General features: G+C 53.6%; 1 protein-coding gene across 2 annotated transcripts; it reads left to right on the top strand.

Annotated features, from left to right (window-relative positions):
• The first annotated feature begins 998 nt into the window (after nt 1–998).
• Nucleotides 999–23,770, top strand: STRA8 (stimulated by retinoic acid 8). 2 transcript variants are annotated; one of them, XM_072777330.1, is made up of 9 exons: nt 999–1,188; nt 8,287–8,516; nt 12,271–12,346; nt 13,286–13,370; nt 15,411–15,653; nt 16,425–16,710; nt 20,137–20,210; nt 21,939–22,050; nt 23,684–23,770. In XM_072777330.1, exons 2-9 carry the CDS (start codon nt 8,325–8,327, stop codon nt 23,756–23,758), a joined length of 1,143 nt encoding a protein of 380 aa, XP_072633431.1. In that variant the 5' UTR covers nt 999–1,188; nt 8,287–8,324; the 3' UTR covers nt 23,759–23,770. The 2 variants fall into 2 exon arrangements, with proteins under 2 accessions (XP_072633431.1, XP_072633432.1); XM_072777331.1 differs by lacking the exon at nt 999–1,188 and adding an exon at nt 1,966–2,104.
• The last annotated feature ends 1,891 nt before the right edge of the window (nt 23,771–25,661 follow it).

The raw sequence follows: 25,661 nt of genomic DNA on the forward strand, positions 1-25,661 counted from the left end.
ACCCCAGACGGAGGTCCCTTGAAAGTGGATGTTGAGTCATGATGACAGACTCTGAGCCTTTGGGAGTTTTACTCTGGAAGTCAGGAGAATTCTCATTCTAGGACATGTCTTGAGAATCCTTTATCTACCCTCTTACCAGAGAAGGTGCTGAGGCACGCTGACCCAGCAATACCTGCTCCCATGAAGGAGCTTACTGTATCCACAGGCTCTTTTGGAAACCAAAGTCTGGCAATACGCAAAGGAGATAGTAGCTAAGAGCCCATCTGGGATTGCCTCGCCTTCCAGGCTTCTTCTAGCAAAAAGGAGAGCCCGTACCTGGAGTCAGAAAGTTTGCCCCTCTGTTGACCTCTGCATTCTCCTCCCTCCCTAAGAGCCACTGTCCACAGACCTGAGTGCAAAGCTGCCAGGTTTTGTTCTGAAACTTATAAAATCACGTCAATTTATCTCTTGCGTACGGTAGTTGATATTCATCTCACTAAACATCACCCTAAAAGGCATACAGAACAAAGAACCCAAAAGAACCTTAGATGTTTAGACCTTAGGCAAATCACTGCCCTTCCTGGAGTCTGACTTCGCCATCTCTAAAATGGAGATAAGACTCTTCACAGGCTCGCCCATCAGGATTAGGAACACAGTGGACACGCAACACACAGTCCATCACTCTCATGTCATTTGAAGGATAAGAGGCTAGGGTCCAAGGCCCCGCCCTTTATCACACCAAGGGGATAAAAACCGACAATGGGGAACAAGCACAAAAGGTTGTTCTTCCAACTAGAAAGTCAGGGCCCAGGGGCACAGAACAGAGGTGGCCACACTGGGTTGGCACGACTGCAGGGACCTTAGAGGCTTGCTGGTGGACCTGTGCTGAGCTGAATCCAGGAGGAGGGAGTGCCCCTCCCCAACTCCGGGCAGGATCTATGCGGGGGTGGGGGGATATTCCAGGGCAGGATCTATGCTACTGTGTAAGAGGGGATCTTTCAGGGCAGGATCTGTGCTACTGGGAGGGAGGGGTCAGGGTCAAAAGGTGAGAGAGTCTGGATGTTGCCAGGGAGAACTCTGTACCAGAAGCCCAAGGGAGCCACCCGGAGGTACCAGGGTTCAGGAGCAGAGCCTCCCTCCTCACAGCTATGGAGGAGGCTGACTGACACAGAGATCTCCATTTGCAATAAAGAAGTCAGGCGGCTGCAGGTAAGCAGTTCTCCCAGGAATGCCCCCTGGCCCCCAGACTGCTTCCTCTGGGGGCAGATCCGTGCCCCAGTGAGGCACATCCAGGGAGGCAGGTCTGTGTGGTGGTGGCTGAGGGGTGAGGTGGGGGGTGACTGGATGAAACCCCGGGGCAGGTGGGCTTCTGAACCTCTCTGCGTGGTCTCGGTGCCAAGGCGAGGCCGCAGGCCTCCCGTCTGCTCCCGGGCCCGGCAGCACTTGCGGGTGGCTGCAGTGGGAGGCCAGGGCAGGGCCAGGGGAGAGACCACCAGGTAGTGGGCGACACGGGGGCCAGCAGCTCCTCAGGGGCCCTCGCAGACCCTGCGTCAAAGGCTGCCCGAGAGCCCGAAGGGACAGGGCCTCAGCCTGAGCGGAATTCCGGTGGAAATGAACATTTTACATTTACCCTGAAGAGGAGGATAATGGATCCTCACCAGGTGCTTTCTGTGTGTTAGGTTCTTTAGACATAACACATAACTTAATGCTCCACCAAAATCCTTTCAAAGACGGTGTGCCACCCACCACAGCTGAATTTCAGGAGCGGCGGTCGCATGCCGGGGCCCTGGGGGTGGCTTAGGTAGGGCCTACTTCCCGTCCTCACAGTCACCGCCAGGGTGCTCCTGGGTTAGAATCCAAATCCAGGGGCCCCCAAGCCCGCGATGCTTTTGCTGGGTGCGTGACCCCTGGGCAACCCCTGCCCCAGGGCAAGCAGTTCACCCGCCCTCCGGGAGCAGCAAGGGGGCACCGGGTGGGGCCTCACTGTGCCATCGGGGCCATCAGGAAACATTCCTGGGTGCAGAGGATCAGGCAAAAAGAGGCCCAAAGACCAGAGTACATCTCTGTTTGGGGGAAAAATTTTCCCCTAAACTGGAAAAGGAGCTGCTTCCTCCTGTCCCCAAGAGTGAGTCCTTTTTTCCCTCTTGCTATTTTAATCTGAGCTTTTAAAGGGTTCTTCTGTGCAACCCCTCTCATGCCCTGTCCCCAATTTCTCCTTTCTTTCTTTCTTTCTTTCTTTCTTTCTTTCTTTCTTTCTTTCTTTCTTTCTTTCTTTCTTTCTTTCTTTTTCTTTCTTTCTTTCTTTCTTTCTTTCTCTTTCTTTCTTTCTTTCTCTTTTCTTCTTCTTTTTTCTCTTTCATTTTCTTTCTCATTTTTTCTTTCTTTTCTTTCTTTCTTTCTCTTTCTTTAAAGATTTTTATTTGTGAAAGAGCAGAAAAGCAAGCGCAAGCAAGGGCAGAGGGGGAGGGAGAAGCAGGCTCCCCGCTGAGCAGGGAGCCCAGTTGGGGACTCGATCCCAGGACCCTGGGGCATGGCCTGAGCCAAAGGCAGCAGCTTAACCCGCTGCACCACCCAGGCGCCCCCCTTCTTCCCTTCTTTGAAACATCCTTCCCCTGGCCCCCTTCCCGCTGTGCACGGCTGGTCCCTTCCCACTCACGAGTCTGCGTCCTTTCCCATGAGGAGGGGAGCCCCTGGTCCTCACCCTTCATTCACGGTGTTTCCTGTAAGCCTCAAGATGACTCTGGAAGGTGGGTGTCATAAACCCATGTGAGCGTGAGTGGAACCAGCCAGGGGACCGACCCCCATTTAGTCCTCCGTGGGCGCACACAGGCCGCGTGGGGCACCCGGGGCGGGGGGCAGAGGCGGTGCCCCCCCCACCCTCCCTGTCCCCGCGTGAGAAGGAGCCACCTGGCGAGGTGAGAAGTTCAGCCGCCCCTCGTGTGTCCCCGTGTGTCCTCGGGCCACTGGTTACATTGTTTCCTCCCCCGCCCGCCCCCTCATTGGCCCGCCGGCGAGCATCCTGATTGGCCGGGGCGGCGGGGGACACGCCGTGATTGGTCCCTGCAGCCGCGCCGCTCCGTCTCCAGGGGGCGGGGGCAGGAGCCGGAGCCCCGCCCGGCCGTGTGGCGGCTCAAGGCCAGTGACCAGGTCAGGGCTGCCGTGCACCACGGGAAGGGCGCCCCCGCCCCGCCATCCATCCCGGCGGGGGTCCCGGCCGGGCGCCGGGGTCTGTGTCACCCCATGGACCCCCTCGGTCTGAGGATGGTTCTGGGTCTTCCTTGACATGATCTGATCCGGGCAGGGCATCAAAGGAAGCTGCCTGGGGTTGCAGAACCTCATCAGGGGTGTTTGGTGTTTTTTTTTTTTTTAAGATGTTTTTAAGAGGTTTTTTTTTTTAAGATTTTATTTATTTATTCATGAGAGACACACAGAGAGAGAGGCAGAGACACAGGCAGAGGGAGAAGCAGGCTCCGTGCAGGGAGCCCGATGCGGGACTCGATCCGGGGACTCCAGGATCACGCCCTCCGCCAAAGGCAGGCGCTAACCGCTGAGCCGCCCGGGCGATCCCCCTTTTAAAAATTTTTTTTAAATTTATTCATGATAGACACAAAGAGAGAGAGAGAGGCAGAGACACAGGCAGAGGGAGAAGCAGGCTCCACGCAGGGAGCCCGAGGTGGGACTCGATCCCAGGACCCCAGGATCATGCCCTGGGGCCGAAGGTGGGGCTAATCCACTGAGCCCCCGGCTGTCCTCATCCGGAGTGCTGTGTATGTTTGTCTAGGGTTTGCTGATGAGAACCTCACTCAAATGTTTTGTGGAGTGATGCTTAAAAATGGTGAAAATTTCTGAATCTCAGACAGGGGGAGGTCATATTTTTTTCCTAAGATTTTATGTGTTTATTCATGAGAGACACGGAGAGAGAGGCAGAGACACAGGCAGAGGGAGAAGCAGGCTCCATGCCGGGAGCGGGAGGCGGGACTGGATCCCGGATCCTGGGATCACACCCTGAGGGAAGGCTGACCCTCAACCACTGAGCCACCCAGGCGTCCCTATTTTCTTTTCTTTTAATTTCGTGTGTGGAGTTTGTAAAAATGTCAGCTCCCAGTAGGTATTAAGTGGTATTTTAATAGGAAAATATTTGGTAATGGAAGGAGACTTTGCTTTATAGGTGAGAAATAATAAAAATAAGGCCTGACAGTATGACTCCTCACCATGCCTTTCTAGAAAAATATGTCCATGAAGCTGTCCTCCGAAGTTGTCAGACTGAAGAGTGTGCTTAGCACGTTGACCTGATGAATGGGTCTGAACACACTGGCAAGCGTTTAAAAGAGAATGTGTATCGGAGCTGTGGCCATTCTGAAATGCCTAGTGTCTTTGGCCCCAGTTTCCTGCAGAATGAATGGAGTTTGCACAGAAAAAGTGCCGGTAAAAAAAAAAAAAAAAAAAAAGAAAGAAAGAAAAGAAAAAGAAAAAGTGCCGGTAAACATTTATCCCTGGGGCTGCAGTGGCCAGAATTCCTTCAGATGCAGCTCCCCACACCACTGTGTGCTCTGCTTCTGCTGGGATGTGAGTGGCTGGTGCTGCGCGCCTCTGCTCCCGATAGTCACAGCATCGTGACCATGACCTTAGAGAGGCGGAAGAGTGTAGACTATAACCTAGTGAGGGACCTTCTCCCCTCCTTTCTACAGATGAAGGAACTAAGGCCTCGGGCTTCTTGGCTCGTGCAAGGTCACCTGGCTGGTGAACACGGTGCTGGAGTTACAACCCAGGTCTTGAGCCAGTCCTAACTCCAGCCTGCCTTTCCCTCCACCAGTTCATCTGCTGCCCGGGTACCATCCCTGGTACCTTAATCCCATCCCCGCTGTTACCCTGTTCTGACTCCCCCGGGGACGGACACTTTAGACGCTGAGTACATGAATACTGACCAAGGATCTTACTGATTTGTTGGCAAGACAAGATTAAGTTAGAAACCGGTGTGGACAGGGCTGGGTGGCTTCTTAGAGGAAGTGGCATCTACGCTAGGAATTGAAGGACAAGCTGACTCTCCATAGGTAAAGACTGGGGCAGGGAACAGAGAGGGCCAGTGTCCCAGGTTGGGGGGACAGGCAGCGGGCAACAGAAGAGAAGGTGGTGGCAGGAGGGCAAATGTTTCTGTTGTTGTTAGTGAGGGAAGGGACTGCTCTTAAAATGTAGATTTCCAGGCCTGGGGGACCAAGTCTCAGACTCTACTGTCTACACTGCTCTAATTCCCTACACCGCTGGTGCGGTGTCCTCAATACGCTTGGTATCTGCACAGGACACGTAGGAGGCGAGGTTTGGTTTTGTTCTGTTTCATTATTTATTTATTTATTTTTAAAGATTTTATTTATTTTTTCATGAGAAACACAGAGAGAGAGAGGGGCAGAGACACAGGCAGAGGGAGAAGCAGGCTCCACGCAGGGAGCCCGATGTGGGACTTGATCCTGGGTCTCCAGGATCGCGCCCTGGGCCGAAGGTGGCGCTAAACCGCTGAGCCACTCGGGCTGCCCCTGTTCAGTTTTAAATAAAAGATCCCTTCTCAATCTCATTTTTAGTCAGTTCTCCCTTTCCTAGCAGAAGAGCCCAGGGAAAAGGCGGGAGGAGGCTCCTGCCTCCCCTCCTCACCAGGACTGTGACTTCTGTGCCACTCATCCTGGGCGCACCAGCCCTTGACCCAGGTCACAGGTGCAGTCAGGACAGACTTGAGCAGCCTGGGTGGCGCAGCAGTTTGGTGCCTGCCTTTGGCCCAGGGCGCGATACTGGAGACCCTGGATCGAGTCCCGCGTCGGGCTCCCTGCATGGAGCCTGCTTCTCCCTCTGCCTGTGTCTCTGCCTCTCTCTCTCTGTCTCTCTCTGTCTCTAATAAATAAATAAAATCTTAAAAAAAAAAAAAAGGTCCGGACAGACCCACCTGTACGAGGCAACAAAAAGCTCTGTCTGAAAAATTACCCACCTCAGTTCCCGTCAGGTCCACAGCGCAAGTCACCAAGCGTACCTGGAGACCATAGCAAATCTTTCCTAGCGAGAGCAGGATGCGGCACTTAGGAGGAGGACATTTGCAATTGCACGAGGTCTTACCAGGTTTAATATCTGCTGGGCTTGAGAGAAGGCTCTTTGCCATCATCCCTATGCATGCCCCCCTCCTGCCTCAAGACGGAAGGTATCTCAGAGCCCTGAACCCGGGGCACCTGCAGCATGTGGGATGAGGCCCACAGGTGGCCTGGGTGCTCTGGGACCACCTTCACCCCCAGTGGCAGACAGGGAAGGCTGTCCCCGGGGAGAGAAGCCACGGGAGGGCCTGTCCCCAGTGGGAGAGGCAGCGGGCTGCACCCTTACCCCATGACTGAAGCCACACAGCCATCCGGGTATTGTGGGGAGCGTGTTTAGGTGGAGCCCTGGGACAAAACCCAAAATACCAACATTGGCACCACGGGAGCTCCAGCTTCCCCACAGGCCGAGGGGCCTTTGGTATCAGTATTCTGAGGCTCTTACAGAATTCTAGATCCTGAAAGAACCCTGGGGTTTTGACCTCCATTCATTGACTTAAATTTCCCAGTGTCCAGGGACGTTCATTTCTCCTGAATTTAAGCAAATAAAGAAAACCTATATTCCTAGAGTCAAAAAGGTCTCATTTTACTCCAGGCAGTTTGAAACCTTCCTTGTTTCACTTTGCCTCCTGCTGAAGACTTGCCAGGGTCCAGCTACACTTAGTTTTTCGCCCAGCCGTCGGGCTGGAGGGGCCTGGGCCGATTCGGTGGCCGTCCTCCGCGTGCTGCTGGTGGCATTCCTGGTCATACCTGGTCTTCGGGGGTCAGAGCAGGCACCCACTTACCATCTTCCCACTGTTGTTCTGAGAAGCAAAGCGAGGGAAAATACACCCGCTGATGGAAATTACGTTGTTGGTGGGCGAGTCCACACTGGCTGGCTGGCTTTACTATCCCTGTGGCTGACTGTCCGGCCAGAAGGTAGCAGGAAAGCTTCCCCAAGCCTCCTTGAGGAAGGCGTCGCTGCATGTGCCCTAGTGGTGGCTCAAACCGTGACCGTGTCAGTGTCGCCGGGGGCGCAGGCTGCCCCTCGGATGCCAGGGCCCAGCCTCCCACCTGTAGATTCGGATCCAGTGTTGTTGCGGTGGGGCCTGGGCATGTAGATGTTCTATGGTGCCCCCAGGGGGTGCCGAGGCCACACCCTGTCCCTGTGCAGCCCTCGACCCCAGCAGAGGGCTCCCATTCTAATTCACTCAAAACCCCAGCACTGAGCCCCTACTGGGGCCGCAGAGATGATGAAGATGCAGCTCCTCTGTCTGAAGAGCTGGCTGTCCTCTGCGTGCCAGGGTGAGCACCTGAAGGAGGGGTCCATGGCTCAGGCAAGAGACCTTAGTCCCTAGTCTTCTATTAAAACTGTTACGTATTGGGCAGCCCGGGTGGCCCTTCAGCCCAGGGCGTGATCCTGGAGACCTGGGATCGAGTCCCACGTCGGGCTCCCTGCACGGAGCCTGCTTCTCCCTCTGCCTGTGTCTCTGCCTCTCTCTCTGTGCCTCTCATGAATAAATAAATAAAATCTTAAAAAAAAACAACTGTTACTTATCAGTCCCAGAATCGCCTCTCCTGGGGAAGGACTTCCAGTCTGTAAACTCACATGTGACAAGAGACAACACAATGATCGTCCATGGAACCCACTAGAAGCAGGACAAGGCAAACATGCTTCCACTTCTCTGTCATTATGTGACTTTTTGCTTTCACAGGTAGAAGGGTGCATTTCTTCTTTTTGAGATACTATGCATATCCATATATGTCCATATATATGATATTCTATGTGAAGAGGTCCATGAATCTAAGGAACACAACTTGCCCGACCTCTTTTTGCATATATACCTGTGTAACCAGCGTCCAGATCAAAGAGGGGTGCGTTGTCCTGGTGGGAAAGCCTGCAAAGAGTGGGACATGTGGCTGTCCAGCTTCTAACAGGCGGTGAGGAATGAGATCTTGGGCTCTCGCTTGCTCTCTTTGGCCGCAGCCCGTCAGTTAACAAGTGTCTAGTGACTACCTGCAGTGTTCTAGAAACTTTCTGGTGCAAAGCAGCAGCACCCTTCCGCTGGTAAGTCAAATAGGAGTGGTTACTGTTTTTAGGCGTCTGGTTTATAGAACGGATTTTGCGTCATCTCTTAATTATTGCATGTCTGTTATTGATCATGTTCATTGGTTTGGGACCCGTTGCTTGGGAGTGGTACCCTCTTCCTTTCCACTTCACTCTGCCTTCCTCTTTCTAAAATATTGTATCTTTATTACTTAGGGCCCCCCAAAAGGCATAATATTACGCTGCAGCTGAGAATGGCGACCCCCGCAGAAGGCAGTAACCCCAGTGGCAGAGTGACACCCCGGCTGCTGACACAGCTGCGGGAGCTGGAGCCGCGGGTGGCCCGTCGACGCCTTTCCCAAGCCCGCCACCGAGCCACCCTGGCAGGGCTGTTCAGTGACCTCAGGAAGACCGTTTACTCCCACTCTGATCTCACAGCCTCAAAGGTATGGGGACCTGGGGGTGGGAGGGAGTGTCTCTACATGTCTAGGGACTGTGAGGTGGGTGGGGGACTGGCCAGGGGCTCCCACTCCTACTGCTCCCACGCAGAGGCCTACAGCCTGGGTGAGGTCAGGGATCCGATGTGGGCATCCAGGGTGCACTGTTTGTGGCCACCCGGGGGGGAAAGCATGAGCTGGCCGTTGCCGACCTGTGGCAGACCAACCTGGCCCGGAGGGAAGTACTAGGACCTGGTTAGCCCACGGCTCCTGTAGGGGTCCCACGAGCGGATGGGGGTGAGCCTCCAGCAGCTGTTCCCGGACCCTGCATCTCCATCCCAACACACACACGCACACGCACACTCGTACGCACATACACATGCACATGTGTGCAACTTGGTCCTCTCCCAAGGCAACAGAGCTCTCCAGGTAAGCATTCACCTTTTCCTGCCCTTGATTTCACCTCTCTCCTTCTGTGGCCTCCTTATTGCCTATTCATGCCCCTAGCAGAGCGTGGAGGAAGGGTCAGGGCGCTTGGGGTGGTGCTGGAAAGAGCAGAGCTCCTGTCGCTGCAGGAGCATTATAGGAGGCCTCCAGTAGGGGTGGGGCCCTGACACCTTCCCCTTCCCCCTCCCCAGCTTCTTGAAACAGAGGACGGGCCAGAAAGGACCTGTCAGCCTGGGTGGTGGTGGCAGGACCGGGAGGAGGGCCTCCGTTCCCGGCTCCAGACTTGGCGCTCTTTCCAGAGTCCAGCCCGTTGCCCTGTGACTGTTTTCAGCCAGTGGGTTTTCTCCCCTGGGCTGGTGCTTTCAGCGAAGCGACACTTAAGGAGGACAGGGACCATGAGCCCCCAGCCTCCTGCCGACAGAGCTAACACAGGACTCCCTCTGACTCACTGAGCACGCAGAGCTGCTCCTCAGCGGGCACAGAGCCAGAGCCTCTGTCAAGCTGTCATTGTATTTTATTTATTCTGTTTTATTATTATTTTTAATTTAAATTCAACTAATTAACACTTACCGTATTACTGGTTTCGGAGACAGAGGTCAGTGACTCATCAGTCTTGTATATCACCCAAGGGCTCATGGCATCACATGCCCGCCTTAATGCCCATCACCCGGTTACCCCCTCCACCCCGCTCCGCTTCCCTCCAGCAGCCCTCAGTTTGTTTCTCATGCTTAAGAGTCTCCTGTGGTTTGTCTTCCTCTCCGATTTTGTCTTAATTTTTTTCCCCTTTTCCCTATGCTCCTCTGTTTTGCTACTATTCAGTCATCATCAAAAAAAAAAAAAAAAAGAAAAGAAAAGAAAGAAATCTTGCCATTTGCAACAGCGTCGATGGAACTGGAGGGTATTGTGCTAAGCAAAATAAGCCCATCAGAACAAGACAATTATCATACGCTCTCACTCGTGTGGAATGTGTGAATGTGCCTCAATTGAGCTGTGTCTCCGAGCACCTTTGTGCAAGGTGCCACGTAGGGCTGCGAGTGTTCTTAGCTGAAAGAATCAGAGCGGAGACCCCACTTGCTCCTGTAGAAGGGTGTGGAAGGCGAGAGGGGTGGGAGGGCTCTTCCTCCAGCATCCACTGAGCCAGCCTCAGGGGCTCAGGGCAAAGAGTCTGCCCAGCAGAGCCCTGCATCCTGTCCCCTGGGTGCGCAGGCCTCTGCTGCTGTTCCAGGGGTACACTGACAACCTCAAAGTCCCTGTCATTGGGGAAGTGCGCGCGGACTGGCGGCGAACCAGAGCGAGAAGGAAGGAAAGGAAGTAAATGTAGAGGAAAACTGTCTTGCCTCCCCCAAAGTCTGCACCTCACGACGTGGTGCCTGAGAGCCTGGTGGGTTGGCCTCTGTCACGTGAGACATGCTACCGGCCGGGCTTCGGTCACCATGTCTGTTAAACAGGGACAATAGTAACAGCGCCCTCAGAAGCCTTGGTGGCGTTCCAACAAGGTCACTGCGTGGAAAGATGGGGTGCTGTCACAGTGGCTCAAGCGTTGCTATTGCTTCCGTTGTATTCGCTCCCCGAGTCCCCACGGTTCCATTCAGAGCGCCTCCCTTTACAGAGGAGGAAGCCGAGGGGCCAGGAAGCTAAGCCCATGTGCCTGCAATGGCACAGCCAGGAGACAGCGGGTGGAGCAGGCCTTCTCTCCAGCCACCTCCTGTCTCTGTCCTGATGCGGGCAAAACTCGGAATTTTGTGTTCGTGGCATCTCTGAGGCCACGCTCTGTTCTGCGGGAGTCACGGTGGACCAGAGTCCTTTCAGTGTCCGAGGGCGGTCACAGCAAAACCCCAGGCACTGGGTGGCTCGAAACAACAGAAAATTACCGTGCTGGACGTCTGGAGGCTCCAAGTCCAAAATCACGATATCCACAGGGCCACGCTCCCTCGGAAAGCTCCGGGGTAGAAGCCTCGGCCGACAATTCCTCGGTGTTCCTCGCCTTAGAGAAGCCTCACGGTGGTCACGTGGCCGCCTTCTCCCCGTGTCTCCACCTTGTCCTGCCTCTGTGTGTGTTTGTCTCTGCATCCAAATGTCCCCACCTCATAAGGGCACCAGTCCTGTTGGATTAGGGCCTACTCTAAGGACCCCATTTTAGCTTGATTGCCTTTCTTTACAAAGGGCCTATTTCCAAACAGGGTCACCTTCACAGGTTCTGGGGCTTAGAACTTCAACATATCTTTTTCAGGGAGATATAATTTGGCCCAGAACGAAGGCCCTAATCAGCATACCAAAAAAAAAAAAAAAAAAAATTCCAGAAAATTTCCTTGAACCGCACCTGGTTTCCCTGGCTCTGTCCCCACTGAGCCAACACAGTGGCTCACTCGGGACCAGATGGCTGGAATGACCTCACCTCATCCCGATTGAGCTCCGCATCTTCTTGGCACCTCCCACTGGAATCAGCCCCCCCTCCCGTGTGTTCCCATGGCCCTTTGCTCCCAGGCCCTTCAGCGCTTACTGGATTCCAGCTTGTATTATGTGTAGTTGGTTTCCACGCTTGTCTTGTCTTTCCTGCTGGAAAGCTGGGCCATCCTACCTACTGTGAGACCCCCAGCCCCGGGGGCTTAACACCTGTCTCTGCCTGTTACCTGTGCCCAATGAGCGGCTGTAACTCCGGACAGGTATCAGGTGCCGGCGTAATAAACGACATTTAGCATTTCTTGTTTTTGAACAATCCTGCAGTTACCGTTTGACTCCGTATGGAATACGGGGGAGAAGGAAGGAAAGAAGGAGAGGGGGAGGGCAGTGCTCGTGACTTAGTCCTGCAGCAACAGGACATTCAGAGTCCGAGTGGATGGAGCATTTGAGGAGCTTTCGGGTCACCCAGAGCAGACGCATTTCGCAGATAACCACCGTGGTCAGCATAGCACCTAGCACAGCACATAAGCAGCCGGTTGCTCATTGTGACAACTGAGCAGAAGTTAATCCTGGGGTCTTGGGGCCAGCCTGGGGCTGCTCTTCTCTCACGTTGATTCCACTTTCAAAGAGTATATGTAGCTGTTCCCTTCTGAAGCCCTAGTAGTTTGCCCAACACGGCTTGTTCCAAAATATTTGAAAATTTCTGTGAGAACCATTTCCAGAATACAAATGAAACTTCATGCCGCCTGCATATCAGAACAAACTTCCCACCATTTTGATCGACAAATGTCAAGGAAGGTGACTTTGCATCTGAGGGAGCATGGCCTCAGACCAGGGAATGGACTCCCGTGGCCGAAAAACCCTGGTCTCTGCGGTGGAAGGCTGGCTTTTCAGCATTGCCCATCTCTGTCCCCAGTGGCAGGTTTTGAATAAGGCGAAGAATCACATTCAGGAGTTGGAACAAACCTTGGATAATCTGCTGAAGCTGAAAGGTAATAGATCCCCATCTGCCACCCCCATCTCCTTCCCAGGGAAAGACTGGTTCGTTTTTCCATTGATAAACAGGGATTAGGGGTGCTTAGGTAGCTCAGTGGTTGAGTGTCTGCCTTTGGCTCAGGGTGTGACCCTGGGGTCCTGGGATTGAGTCCTGCATCAGGCTCCTTATAGGGAGCCTGTTTCTCCCTCTGCCTGTGTCTCTGCCTCTCTCTCTCTGTCTCTCATGAATAAATAAATAAAATCTTAAAAAAAAAAAGAAAAAGAAAACAGAGGGATTGGGTTCAGCCAAGTGAACAAATACTGCATGCCCAGTGTGTGCCAGGCCCTACATCTGGGCCAGGGGTCCAGTAAGGTTCATGCCCCTGCACTCAGGGACTTTACATCTGGACAGATAGACAGACGTCATCAGGCACCTGATCCCATCTTGAGAGACCAGAGAGGAAGCAGACTGGGGTTTGTCACACTCAAAAGCAAAGGCAGGCATGGCTCCCTTTCTTGGCACTCAGTTTGGGAGAGGTGGTTGCCTGGGCATGTGGCGGAAACTAAACCTTAAAAGGGATATTTTGGTGTCTTGATTAAGAAGGGCCAGTCTTTTTTTTTTTTTTTTTTTAGTTTTATTTAGATTTTATAAAAAAGATTTTATTAAGAATCCCATGTGGGACTTGATCCCAGATCCCAGATCCCGGGATCCTGCCCTGAGCCAAAGGCTAACGCTCAATGGCTGCTCCACCCAGGCGTCCTGAGACGGGGCCAATGCAAGGAGCTTGTCCCCTCACCTCTAGAAGGAGAGGTGAAACTGGGCCCTTGACTCCCTAACACCAAACCTGGACGGGGTCAGGGACCCACTCATGGTCCACCTAGATCAGAAGGGCCACGGACACTCGACAAAGGCCAGACTTCCTCCTTTGAGACTCCGGCCTTCACCTCCCCAACAGAATCCTTCAACCTGGAGGATGGGAACGCAAACAGCTTAGAGGAAGTCAAGGCGGAGTATGCCAGCATGTACTCTGGAAATCCCAGGTAAGACCCAAGAACCACCTCACAATCAGCAAGGAGGGATGGTCTCAGCGAGATAGACAATCACGTTGGTGTTTCCTATATGATTAGCCTCTGACCCCAACCCCATTCATCACATAAGCCTTCCTTTTCTTACCAATTTGAGATTCACACTTAGTCCCATACTAAAATCTTGTCAATACCTCTATCGTGTGCCCGCATGAGAATGGCTAAATTTCTTTTAAAATGATAATAATTGGGACTTTTCATTAGACACATTATAAACCTGCAGCAATTAAAGTGTGGTTCTGAGCTCAGGAATAGATTAATTATATTTTATAATTGTTCTATTATGATTAATTACGAGTGAAATTCAGTGCCTTTGTTCAAGATCATTTGTATTTCCCTTCCCGGGAATTTTTTGTGACTATTCTTTGCCCATTTTCCTCTTGGGTTGGTGGTGTTTTCCTTACATAGTTGTAGAAGCTCTCTATACTGAGAAATTATCTCTCTTTCAGGATATGACTTGCAAATAATTATCCTTGGTCATTTGCTTTATTATTTTTATTTTGATGTTTTTGTGTTTTGTTGTTGTTGTCTTAGCCACACAAAAATGAAGTCTAATCTGTCAATCTGCTATTGTTACTTAGGTTTGCAAGAATACAAGGCTTCCTCTGCTCTTAAAAATTTTTTTTAATTTAAAAAAAAGAAAAAAGAAAAAAAAAGAATCCTCCTATGTTTTCTTCTGGTGCACTTGTTTTTAAACTCAACATGATACCTCCTAGGGATTACTACTATCAGGATGAAGAGGTTCTGGGGTACAAATCCCAGTTTTCCAACTTGTGTCATGTTGTTCTACTCTTAAAAAAAAAAAAAAAGATTATTTATTTGAGAGAGAGAGAAGGCACGGGGGTGGGACAGAGAAATCTGGAGAGAGATTCTGAAGTGGACATCTCGCAGAGTGAGGCAGGGCTGGACCTCACTACCCCAGATCACGACCTGAGCCAAAACCGAGAGTAGGACGGTTAACCAACAGCGCCACCAGGCATCCTTGTTCCACTCCCTTAAAACCGCCTTTCAAAGAGCAGAATTTTAAAATCTTGATACAGTCTAACTTTTCCATTTTTTTCTTTTTTAGGTGGAGCTTTTGGGTTAAACCTAAGTATTTTGTGTTTTGGGGTGCTATTGTACATGGTACTTCATAAAATTTCCATTTCCAATTGTTCTTTGCTAGTATATAGAAATACTGTTGGTTTTCGTATGTTGACCTTGTATCTGGCCACCTTGCTAAACACCTTTCCCAGTTCTAGTCATATTCGTAGATTCTTCAGGATTTTTTACATAGATTACAGTGCTGTCTGCAAACAGAATCAGTTTTACTTCTTCCTTTCCAACCTCTATATCTTTTACTGCTTTTGTTCACCTTATTGGATGCCTAGAATCTTCAGTATGATTTTAGATAGAAATGGTAAGAGGGAACATCCTTGTCTTATCTCTGATCTTAGCAGAGAAATAGCTAATCTTTTACTCTTAAGTTTGACGTTAGCTGTAGATTTTTGTAGGTGCCCCCCCTTTATGGAAGATTTTATTTATTTATTCATGAGAGACACAGACAGAGAGAGAGAGGTAGCGACACAGGCAGAGGGAGAAGCAGGCTCCATGCAGGGATCCCGAAGCGGGACTCAATCCTGGGACTCCAGGATCACGCCATGAGCCGAACGCAGGTGCTAAACCGCTGAGCCACCCAGGGATTCCCCTGTAGATGCCCTTTATCAGGTTAAGTTCCCTTCTATTCCTGGTTCGCTAAGAGTTTTTGTCATGAATGGATGTTGAATTTTGCCAACTGCTTTTCTGCATCTGTTGAGGGGATCATATGGCTTTTCTTCTTTAGTCTGTTGATACAGTGAGTTCCATTGATTGACTTTCCATGTTTGAACCAGCCATCCTGCATTCCTAGGTCATGATGTGACCACACACACAGACTAAAATTGTGTTCAGAGTCTCAGTGTCACTGTTGATGAGGGACATTAGTTTGTCGTTCTCTTGTTTCTGTTTTCTCACCAGCCTGGTCTCAAATAAGGTTCATCAGAAAAGCTCTGCCACCTGGTGCCCAACTGAGGCAGTCGGGAAGGATGCTGAGGGGGAGGAAGAGGAGGAAGAGGAGGAGGAGGACCAAGACGAGGAGGAAGAGGAGGAAGAAGAGGAGGAGGAGGAGGAAGAGGAGGAGGAGGAGGAGGAGGAAGAGAAAAAAGTGGAGCTCTTGCACTCCCCAATCACCTTGTTGCCAGACCTCATGGAATTTGAACGGTGTGAACAGCTGAGAGGGGTGGCTTCGGGCACAGGCTGTGGGGAAAGGAACAGAGGCTCTGTCTGCGGCATGCAGCATTGTTTGTGCACACTCAGACCGGGCCCCAAATCTGGGAAGCTCCAGAATTTCCATACGGGAGGGGTTCAGGGTGGGCTAGAGAGAGAGCCTTAGAGCTGCATTGCACAGCACATACACTGAGCTGACTCAGACTGGGTATATATTTGGGGTGACTGTGGGGGCTGTTGATGGGATTACAAGGACCAAACACCATACACCCACCACCACCACCACCAGCAGCAGCTGTGTTACTGGTCTTATAGTAAGAAATACAGTGAACACCTGGCTCAAACCCCCCACCGCCACTCCCTGCCCCTCCACGGACTCAAGCCCATGGCAGCCAGGGTGGCCGCTGGAGGTGTCGGCCCAATAGGAGGCTCGCTCCACCGCTGAGCCTGACTCTCAGGCCCCGAGTCAGCAAGCCTCCTGGCCTGTCCGCACACTCGCGGGGAGTGGCGCTGAGCAGGCGATGCTCCTCGCCGTCTGGCCTTCGGGGAGAGAGCTCATGGGGACGCCAGGGAGACGTGGGGAAGGACCCCGGGGCGGAGATCCACGTCCTCCGCGCTGGCTTCTGCTCTCCGAGCGTCCGGGCCACTCAGACTGGGAAGGCCAAGCCCCTGGACACCACAGAGCTGCGGCGTCCTGAGGAACCAGTTCCCGGAGGGGCCGTGGTCCACCAGCTTCCGGCCTCAGGGCTACCGTTTCTGTTCCAGGTACCTCAACTTCTACAAGCAGACGATGGACCTCCTGATTGGGAACGGGGTTGTCTCCTCCCAGGAGGTGATGCTCCCCATCGTCTCTGCGGCCATCTCCCACCTGTGGCAGAGCCTTTCTGAGGAGATGAAGGCCAGCCTCCTGCAGGCCTGGGCACAGAGGCACAGCACCCCCTCGAGCCTTGCGGGTGCCTGTCCGGAGCCGGCCTGCACCGAGGGCAGCACGAAGGACAGTGGGGTTGACAGCCAAGGAGCCAGCTGCTCACTCGTCTCTACCCCGGAGGAGGTGAGCGCACCCTCCTGTGGCGGGTGGAGGGCTTCGCCGGGGAGCTGGTGTCCACTCTGCAGAACCCGACATCTGCCTGCGGTCACTCACCAGGTTTGAGGGAGGGGTTCGATTCTGACTCACACAGTGGGTTTCTGATTTATCCCACATAAGCTCCACAACCACGGGATGGTGTTTCTTTCCTCCTGCATCCTGACCTTTCCGTGGGGATTAGAGAAGAGAAGGCTCAGAAGGTTGTATCAGTTGGGATTTTTTCTTTTTTTTAATGCAAGTTGCTTGCTCATGAAACCATGGGGACATGTACTGCAGACAGCCAGGGAGGTCCCAGGGTCAGGAGGGCTTCCCACTGTCTCGGTGACGTCACCACAGACTTGGTTCTTCCCCTCTCCCTGCGGTGCCTCATCCTCAAGCTGGCATCTCACCTCCTCTCCCCACATGACCGGGGAGCTGCCCTGGTCCTTCGCAAATGCAGTTTCCTAAGGAGGCAGGTACCTGCAAACACCTTGGACCCACTGAATCAGAGTCCCTGCATTTTTTTAAAGATTTTATTTATTTACTCATGAGAGACACAGAGAGAGAAAGAGAAAGAGAGAGGCAGAGAGAGAGAGAGAGAGAGAGAGGCAGAGACACAGGCAGAGGGAGAAGCAGGTTCCATGCAGGGAGCCCGACGTGGGGCTCGATCCCAGGTCTCCAGGATCACGCCCTGGGCTGAAGGAGGCACTAAAGCACTGGACGCCCACCCATCTGGGGATCTACAGCCCCTGCATTTTTAACACACGCCCTGGGGTAACTGATGCACGAGGGCATTATTGGAGGGAACGCCCAGTGCAGAAACGCAACGGTCACCTGTCACTCCACCAGCCTTTGACTTCTCATCTGTTTGTCCACTAATGTTGGGCCCACAATGAGAGGACATGTTCTCCTCCATCGTGGCCGGAGCAGGGCCAGGACACCAGCCGCGGAAGAGACCATGCGTCAGCCAGCCTAGGTGTCCAGAAGTGCCTGGCCCTGGGGTCTCACACAGAGCAGGCAAAAGGAAAATACATGCCAAACATGTGGACAAGCCTGTCAAACTGTAAACTGTGTGTGTGCGTGTGTGTGTGCATGTTTGCAGCATGAACCTTTCCTCAAGAAAGAGCAGACCCAAGCCAGAATCCAATAATGACCCCAGATTGTGCATGCAACTTCTCTTACCTTTCTCGGGAAGGGCTGAGGGCTCGTATTCTTCTAGAGTTGGAGAGGGGGGCGGCTGGCAGCAGATCCCTCAGTGGTGCCCAGCTCAGGGCTTTACCACACCTGGTCCCCAGGCCTGGGCCAGCCCGGGGTTGGTGTCACGGTGAGCGGAACGGAGAACAGTTCTGCCCAGGGCAGGGACAGAGCCACCATTACCCCACTTTGGCTCCTAAGTCAGTTACAGTGAGACCTATCCTATTGCTCCTGGTCCACCTGGAGAGGTTCTTCGGCAGAACGACTGTGTGTGGGGCCAGCTGGTGGGGGGCGGGGGTGTAGTAGGGTCAGGTGTGCCTGGGAGGCTGGTAAGTGTGCTGGGTGCTCCAGACCACCACAGAGCCTGGCAGTGCCCCCACCCCCCTGCCCAGGCTAGCTGCGAGGGCGCTGTGCATAGATGAGGATACTGTGTGGCCCAGAATCTCACTGGGTAAGGCCTAGGACCTGGCTGCGGGCCTGCTGGGAAAGAACGCAGAGTGGATGGATGGGCTTCTGGGCTGGTCCTTTCAGTGACCTCTTTCCAGATCCTCCTTGAGATGAGCAAAGGAATATTACAAAGAAGGACACCATAAAATGTCTAGAAGATCCAGAAGATCGGGGCATCTGGGTGGCACAGTGGTTGAGCATCTGCCTTTGGCTCAGGTTGTGATTCCGGGGTCCTGGGATTGAGTCCCATATCGGGCTCCATGCAGGGAGCCTGCTTCTCTCTGCTGGTGACTCTACTTCTTTAAAAAAAAAAAAAAAAAAAAGATCCAGAAGATCGCGAGAACGGCCATCCACATGGCCAGAGTCCCATACAGTTCAGGGGAAGCAAATTGTTAGAAGACAGGAAGGACAGCAGACCTCCAGAGAAAGAGCAGTGTGTCCCAGGTGAGGGGACAAGAGGGACCCTGTGGACCCTGCCAGAGCCTGCCAACCCAGGGCCCGAGAGCTCCCTCTCCTCTTCTCAGCTGTCAGACACAGTGATGCATGCCCAGTGAAAATTTTAAGATGAGAACACCCCATGCAATATTTGGGCCCTTCTTGCACTACAAAATTATTCATTCTTTATCTAAAAATTCAAATGTAACAAAGCATCCCGCACCCGTACTTGCTAAGTCTTACATTACTCGGTGTAGATAACGGTCTTGCAGAGTGTATAATAGTCTTCAAAAGTCAAAACAGGACTGAAAAACTATCTAAATGATGGCAAGATTGGAAATACAGGAAATGACCGGAGGGAACTAGGTCAATATGTCAACACTGGATCTCTCTGGGTAGAACCGTTTCTCAGTGATTTTTATTATTTTATCTGTTTCTGTTTTCCAAAATTTCCGCAATGAACATGTGTTTCTTCTATAAAGCAGATAATATTCAATAAGAGCTAACATACTGGAGGCATTACTATGTGCTGGGTACTTCACGTACCTCATCTCATTTAATTCCTGCAACATCCCTATGGGTAGGCCCGGTCGTGATTCCCTTTGTGTAAGAGGAGGCCTGGAGAAATGAGGCCGCTTGTCTGAGGTCACACGGCTTCGTGAGCAGCACAACCGGGAGCTGGCTCCCCTGCAGCCTCAGCCTCAGAACCGCCAACCTCCTACCCCGCTGTCCTGACACGAACCCTGGGTGCCAAGAGCCTCCGCGTCTGGGGAGGTGTAGATGAGTCCTCTTCCAGCGTAAACGGAAGCCTGGCTCTGGCTGCTGCATCTCGTGCCTGAGCTCTCACCTTCTAGAAGAAGACCCAGGGGTGCCTGGGCGCTTCAGTCGGTTAGGTGTTTGACTTGGTTGCGGCTGGGGTAGTGATCTCAGGGTGGTGAGACTGAGCGCTGTGTCGGGCTGTGTGCTGGGCACGGAGGCTGCGTGGGATGCTCTCTCCTCTCCCTCTGTCCCTCCCCACCCCTGCCCTGCTCATCGCCCCCTCTCTCTCTAAAGAAAGAAAGAAAAAAAGAGAAAGACAGACAACCACAGTCTTTGATGCTTACTGCCGCCCCCCCCCCCCCCCCCCCCCCCCGCCGCCCCGCTCTGGGTGGCAAGCGCTTACAGGCACCTCCAAGGAAGCTCACCAGGCCGAGACCCTGCATTTGGGCCCCAGCCTTCCCACACCCACCCTTTGGGACTGAGGGGTGAAGAGGGAGCCTCCCCGCCGCCGCCAGCCGCCCCGAGCAAGCGCCCAGCTGTAGTTCTTTCTGACACACCGTGCTCTGTGCCTTCCTTCAGATACTCTTTGAAGATGCCTTCGATGTGGCAAGCTTCCTGGACAAAAGCGAGGCTCCAAGTACTTCTAGCTCTAGGTGAGGAGGGGGCAGGGCCCCGTGTGTGCAGCGTGTTTAGGAGCCGCTCCCCTTGCGGCCCTGCCGAGGGAGCCAATTCCGGGCAGTCCTTAAAGACCCACTCTGGTCTGTGGCTCCTGGGGCTGGCCTGGGATCGGATGGCGCCGCTGGCGGCCCTGCGCTAGCTGCCTCTGCCGCCCTGGCCCAGCACTGAGTGGCAGCGGGGTGTCCCCACCGCGCTGTCTTCCCCGAGGGAGGGGGCTGGGGGCGGCTTGCAGCGGTGTCGGCCTGAGAGGCGGGCGGCTCCGGGGCATCGAGAACCTGTGGCCACGTGGAACCGGCCTGTGCCCTGCGCAGGAGGTGTCTGAGCATCGGGGGGAGCAGCGGCTTTCTGGGCTGCTGCGGCGGAGAGAAGGGAGGAGGGGACAGCCGGTGGCCCATGAAGTGAGAAAACACAAAGCAGGATCTGGGGAGATTCCAGAAGGAGCAGCTTGATTCAACCTGCAGCACGGGGGGCACCTTCACAAAGAGAGCTAGTTTAGCATCGAGATTTCATGCTAAGTTTGAAAAGCTGTGGTCTTAACAGGGCCCAGGCCCTTCCAAAGGCGAAAAGAAGCCCGGAACATTCTGTTTTCCTGCTTCGGGTGGAGGGCGACATTGCTGCCTCGTGTGCCAGCGAGTATCCTCCCTCCCTCCCTCCAGAGGCGGCGCGGCCAGCCCGTCCCTGCTCACCCGGCCTCCATACACTTGTCCAAACTCGCCGAAGTGCTTTTCAGGGGTGACACAAGCTCTTCTCAGCTGTGAGTAGAGTTTGGTTTTGCTGAAACAGGCTGGAGGCAGACTTTTTCTATTTCTGAGCCAGGCTCAGGCTGTGAGGACCAGTTTGTGCCAGAATGTTCTTGCCAAGCAGTATCTGGAACTCTTTACTGGGAGAACCGGAAAACAGTCTATTAAAAAATGTTTTCTGCTATCCCTGGAAAAGGCAGGGATCACTTCCAGAGGGTTCCTTCACAACTAGTGTGGGGCCTCGCCCTGAGAGGGTGTGAGGTCAACACATAGGCTGTCCCGGCTTTTATTTTAAAGATTTTATTATTTGTTCATGAGACACACAAAGAGAGAGAGAGGCAGAGACTCAGGCAGAGGGAGAAGCAGGCTCCATGCAGGGAGCCCGATGTGGGACTCGATCTCAGGACCCCGGGGTCATGCCCTGAGCTGAAGGCAGACACTTCACCACTGAGCCCCTCAGGCGTCCCACCTCTCAAGGCTTCTGAAGTCGTTGGGCTGCACCCCCCACCCCTGCCCCCATCTCAGGAAGGCAATGGGAAGGAGTTTGCAAAATAGGCTGCCTCCCTTCAGGACACCTTGTGCTCCGTGCTCCCCTCCTGTGGAGGGAAGGCATCCCAGAGCCGAACCTCAGGTGTGGCGTGTGCCCCCCGAGCTCCTGGGCAGCTGTGGGGGACCAGGTGCAGCTATACGAGGGTGGCCCCGAGGGAGAGAGGCACCTGTGCTCCTTCTTCCAGAGGCCACCGCTCAGAATGCTAAATTAGGGCACAGAAGCCAGTCTCCCGAGGGTGACCACACTTTTCCCATGGGCTCCACACATGACGCCGGAGCAACACAGGCCTCCCGGAATTCACCTGGGTACTTACTGGTGCTTGATTCACACCGTGATCCAGGTATCTTAGCAGGTGCCAGCAGAGGCCACAGATGAGGAGTCTAAATACTGTTTCTTCTCCTTTCTGTTGTCAGCTCGGTGTTTGCCAACTGCAACCCAGAATATCCAGAGGAGAAGTTTCAGCTCTACATGCAGATCATCGAGTTTTTTAAAGGCCTTTGCTGTGTTAATACTCAGTTAAAACAGGTAGGACAGAGCAGAGTGGAGGAGACCTCGGCTCTCCTCCCTTAGGCTGGCAGGAAGGAGTGTTGAATCCCCCCACTGGAGGCCCCAGCGCCTCATTCTCTTGGCCTGCTCTGAGGCCAGTGGGCATCAGCCTGATACACTCTGGGGGATGGAAGACATCCAGGGAAATGGAGGGCAGCCTGAGACGAGGAGCCCCCCGAGTGGCCAGCAGGTCCCAGGGGCCTGACCCTTGGCCTGCATCTGTCAATGTTGTGTGACCGCTCGGCCCCTTTCCAAGAGGCCCAGCCATTCTGTTGTCTTCTGAGACTCTGGGCTAATGTTTGCTGTCGGCGTTTGAAGGGTAGTCATTTCTGCTTCCCAAGAGCTGACTGTGTCTTGATTAGAAGGTACATTCCAGGGATCCCTGGGTAGCGCAGCGGTTTAGCGCCTGCCTTTGGCCCAGGGCGCGGTCCTGGAGACCTGGGATCGAATCCCACGTCAGGCTCCTGGTGCATGGAGCCTGCTTCTCCTTCTGCCTGTGTCTCTGCCTCTCTCTCTCTCTCTCTCTCTGTGTGACTATCATAAATTAAAAAAAAAAAAAAGAATTTGTTTAAAAAAAAAAATAGAAGGTACATTCCAGAAACTTCTGGAGGAAAGGGAAGTTATGCCTGAGCCACCAAGGGGACAGGCCCTTTCAGATTCATAGCCAAGGATTTTCTCCACTAATTCAGCAAAGATACAGCTATTTCTTTAAAAAAAAAAAGGTAAGCAGTTGGGGATCCCTGGGTGGCTCAGTGGTTTAGCACCTGCCTTTGGCCCCGGGTGTGATCCTGGAGTCCCGGGATCAAGTCCCACATGGGGCTCCCTGCATGAAGCCTGACTCTCCCTCTGCCTGTGTCTCTGCCTCTCTCTCTCTCTCTCATGAATAAATAAATAAAATGCCAAAATAAAATAAAATAAAATGCCGCTCTCTAGAGATATCCTACATATATTTATATATTCTTTCAAACACAAGTGAGGAACTATGCTATCCATTGTGTTGTAAAATATATATATATATATATATATTTTTTTTTTAATTTGAGAGAGCTAGAAAGAGAGAGCACATGAGTGGGAGGAGGGGAGGGACAAAGAGAATCTCCAGCAGACTCCCCACTGAGCGCAGGCTCCATCTCCAGATGCTGAGATCATGACCTGAGTGGAAACTACGAGCTGGATGCCAACCAGACTGAACCACCCAGGCTCCCCCTCTTTTCTTTTTAAATAGTATATCCCACAGAAGACAACCTTTTATTCCTCTTATTTCCAACAGCTGCATGGTAACCACTGGGTGGGCGCATGGTGGTGTAATTCACTGTCCTCCATGGATGGGCATTTGGATAAAGCTTTGAGAGGCCTCCTCTCTCTCTTATGGGATCCTGGAAACACCCCAAAAGCCAGTTCTGTTGTGTGCAGGAAAACCCTTTCTGAAGATCATTGAGTGTAGAGTTGAGTGAGATGGAAGTGGGACCTCCCCTCTGTAGCCCTTACTTCCTGGCTGGGAGCTGGAGAAGGTGTAGCAAGAGATGGGGGTAGACCCTGAGGGAGATGCTGGGGCCTTCCTTCCATCTGCCTGGGGCCCGGCATCGACCCTCTTCCCCCCTGTGTTTTGCAGGAACCAGACCTCCCCATTGACGATGAGATGATAATGCTGAGGTGCATGGAGACCTTTGACGATGAAGATCTGTAATACGGCAGGGCATGAACAACGAGGTGGGCATTCATGCCGGCAGCCGAGGCTGTTCCTGCTGCCGCCTCCCCGGACGTTTCAGAGTGGCTGTCCCAGAGCATTTGGAAGGTTCTAGTTTCTGATTATTATAAAGTCTTTGAAAGCAGTGTGGCCCTGCGTGCATGTTTCAGGGTTGTCTGGTGCAAGTAGTTAGCTTGGCTGCTGCAAGGCACACACCGCTCCTCCTCTCCTCCTATTCAGGGGGTCCCTGGATGCAGCCTGGCTGAAGCCCAGGCCACGGGCCTTTCCAGAAAGGACAGGCAGGAGCTGTCCCAGAGGCACCATGACATTAGGTACTTGCAGCACACTTTGGGCTCAGGGCATAGTTCTGGTGGGCTCTGGAGAGTTCTGGAGGCCACGCACTGAACCTGCAGGCTCTGGGAGCCCAGGAATGGTGCTGCCCACCTCGGAGCCACAGGACGTCAGGGTAGAACCAGCTTCATCTGCTTCCACTGCTGATTAAGGCCCCTACGCGGAGCTCAAGCCAGGCTGCACGGTGCTCTGAGTGCTTTCTGGCGAGGTTCCTAGGCAGGCACACTGGGTGTGACAGTAGATGCTATGTGTCCACTTGACCCAGGTATTTATTTGGTCAAACACTATTCTCCATGCTTCTGTAAAGGTATCTTTAGATGAGATGAACATTTAAACCAGTAGACGTTGAGTAAATATGGAGGAATTACCCTCCAGAATAGGGGCCAGCTTCATCCAACCAGGTGAAGGATTGAATAGAACAGAAAACTGACCTCCCGCGAGGTCACCTGTGACCGCCTTCACCATCCCGGTCTGTCAGCTGACCCTGCAGAATTGAGACACTCCAGCTTCTACAATCACACGCGCCCTTAAAATCTCGTGTGTGTCCGCACATGTATGTAGTGTGCAGGCGCGTCTGTCATGTGGACATGCACACGCGCACAGGCACGTCCCGCATCCTAGGGGCTCTGTTTCTCTAGGGGACTCTGACGCACCCACGAGTGTGCGGAGGCCGGGCTCCCTGGCCTTCCAGTCCCTCATCACAATGACGGCCGCCCCCTCCCCCGAAAGCCTCCCCGGAAGAAGCCGAGGCAGGCTAAGTGTTAGGACCCAGGCGCAGGCACCCACCTGCTCTCTGCCCCAGCGCCCACCCTGTCCCTGCACCCCCCACGGGCCCACCCCAGGACCCCCCACGGCTGCTAAGCAAGGACTGTAGCCACAGCTTGACTGTTTATAAACAACCAAACCAGGGTGGGGGGCGGGGTGGGCGTAGGGGGTAAGGGCTTTCTCCTCGGGGGTGCCCACACCTGTGCTGGGAAGGAAGGAAGGGAAAGAGGCGCCCTGGTGGCCTCAGCGCCCAGACGCCCGGTGCTCACCACCAGCCCCGGCCAGGCCACAGTCAGAAACAAGCCAGCGTGTGGGAAAGCACGAGTCAGACTTTACAGACGTGCCCGCGCTAGCAGGCAGGCCCTCGAGGAACCTGGCTCTGGCTGCACCCAGGCCCAGGCAGTCCTGGAGCGTCGGCGCGGGGGGGCCTGGTCAGAGGGGCCTCCGTGGAACCAATGCCGTGTCCTCTCGCCCACAGCCACGTGCTAGGAGTGTCCCCACCTGCACTCCGCCCCCCTGACAGCCCCTGCGGCCCACCCCGCAGGGCTCACTGGGTGGATGTATTAAAGTCCCCCCAGCTGCTGGCTGTCCGCCCCCACCTGGGCCTCTGCTGGTCCTCCTGCGTCCTGACTGACGACATCCTCCCGCATCGGCCAGAACTGCACCTGTCAGCGCAACAGCCCCCCCAGGATGGGTACAAGGGGGCGGCGGTGTAGGCATTCATCGCCGAGGCTGCAACCCTGAAGCCTGCGGCCCAGCCAGCTGGACCCTCAGGCGGGTGTTAATG

This window comes from Canis lupus, chromosome 15 (genome assembly GCF_048164855.1).
Source record: "Canis lupus baileyi chromosome 15, mCanLup2.hap1, whole genome shotgun sequence".
In the NCBI taxonomy this organism is placed as follows: Eukaryota; Metazoa; Chordata; class Mammalia; order Carnivora; family Canidae; genus Canis; species Canis lupus.

Coding starts and splice junctions, on each gene's coding strand:
- STRA8 (XM_072777330.1), top strand. CDS start 8,325: ATGGCGACCCCCGCAGAAGGCAGTAACCCCAGTGGCAGAGTGACACCC. Junction 8,517..12,270: donor CTGATCTCACAGCCTCAAAG/GTATGGGGACCT, acceptor CTCTGTCCCCAG/TGGCAGGTTTTGAATAAGGC. Junction 22,051..23,683: donor TTAATACTCAGTTAAAACAG/GTAGGACAGAGC, acceptor TGTGTTTTGCAG/GAACCAGACCTCCCCATTGA.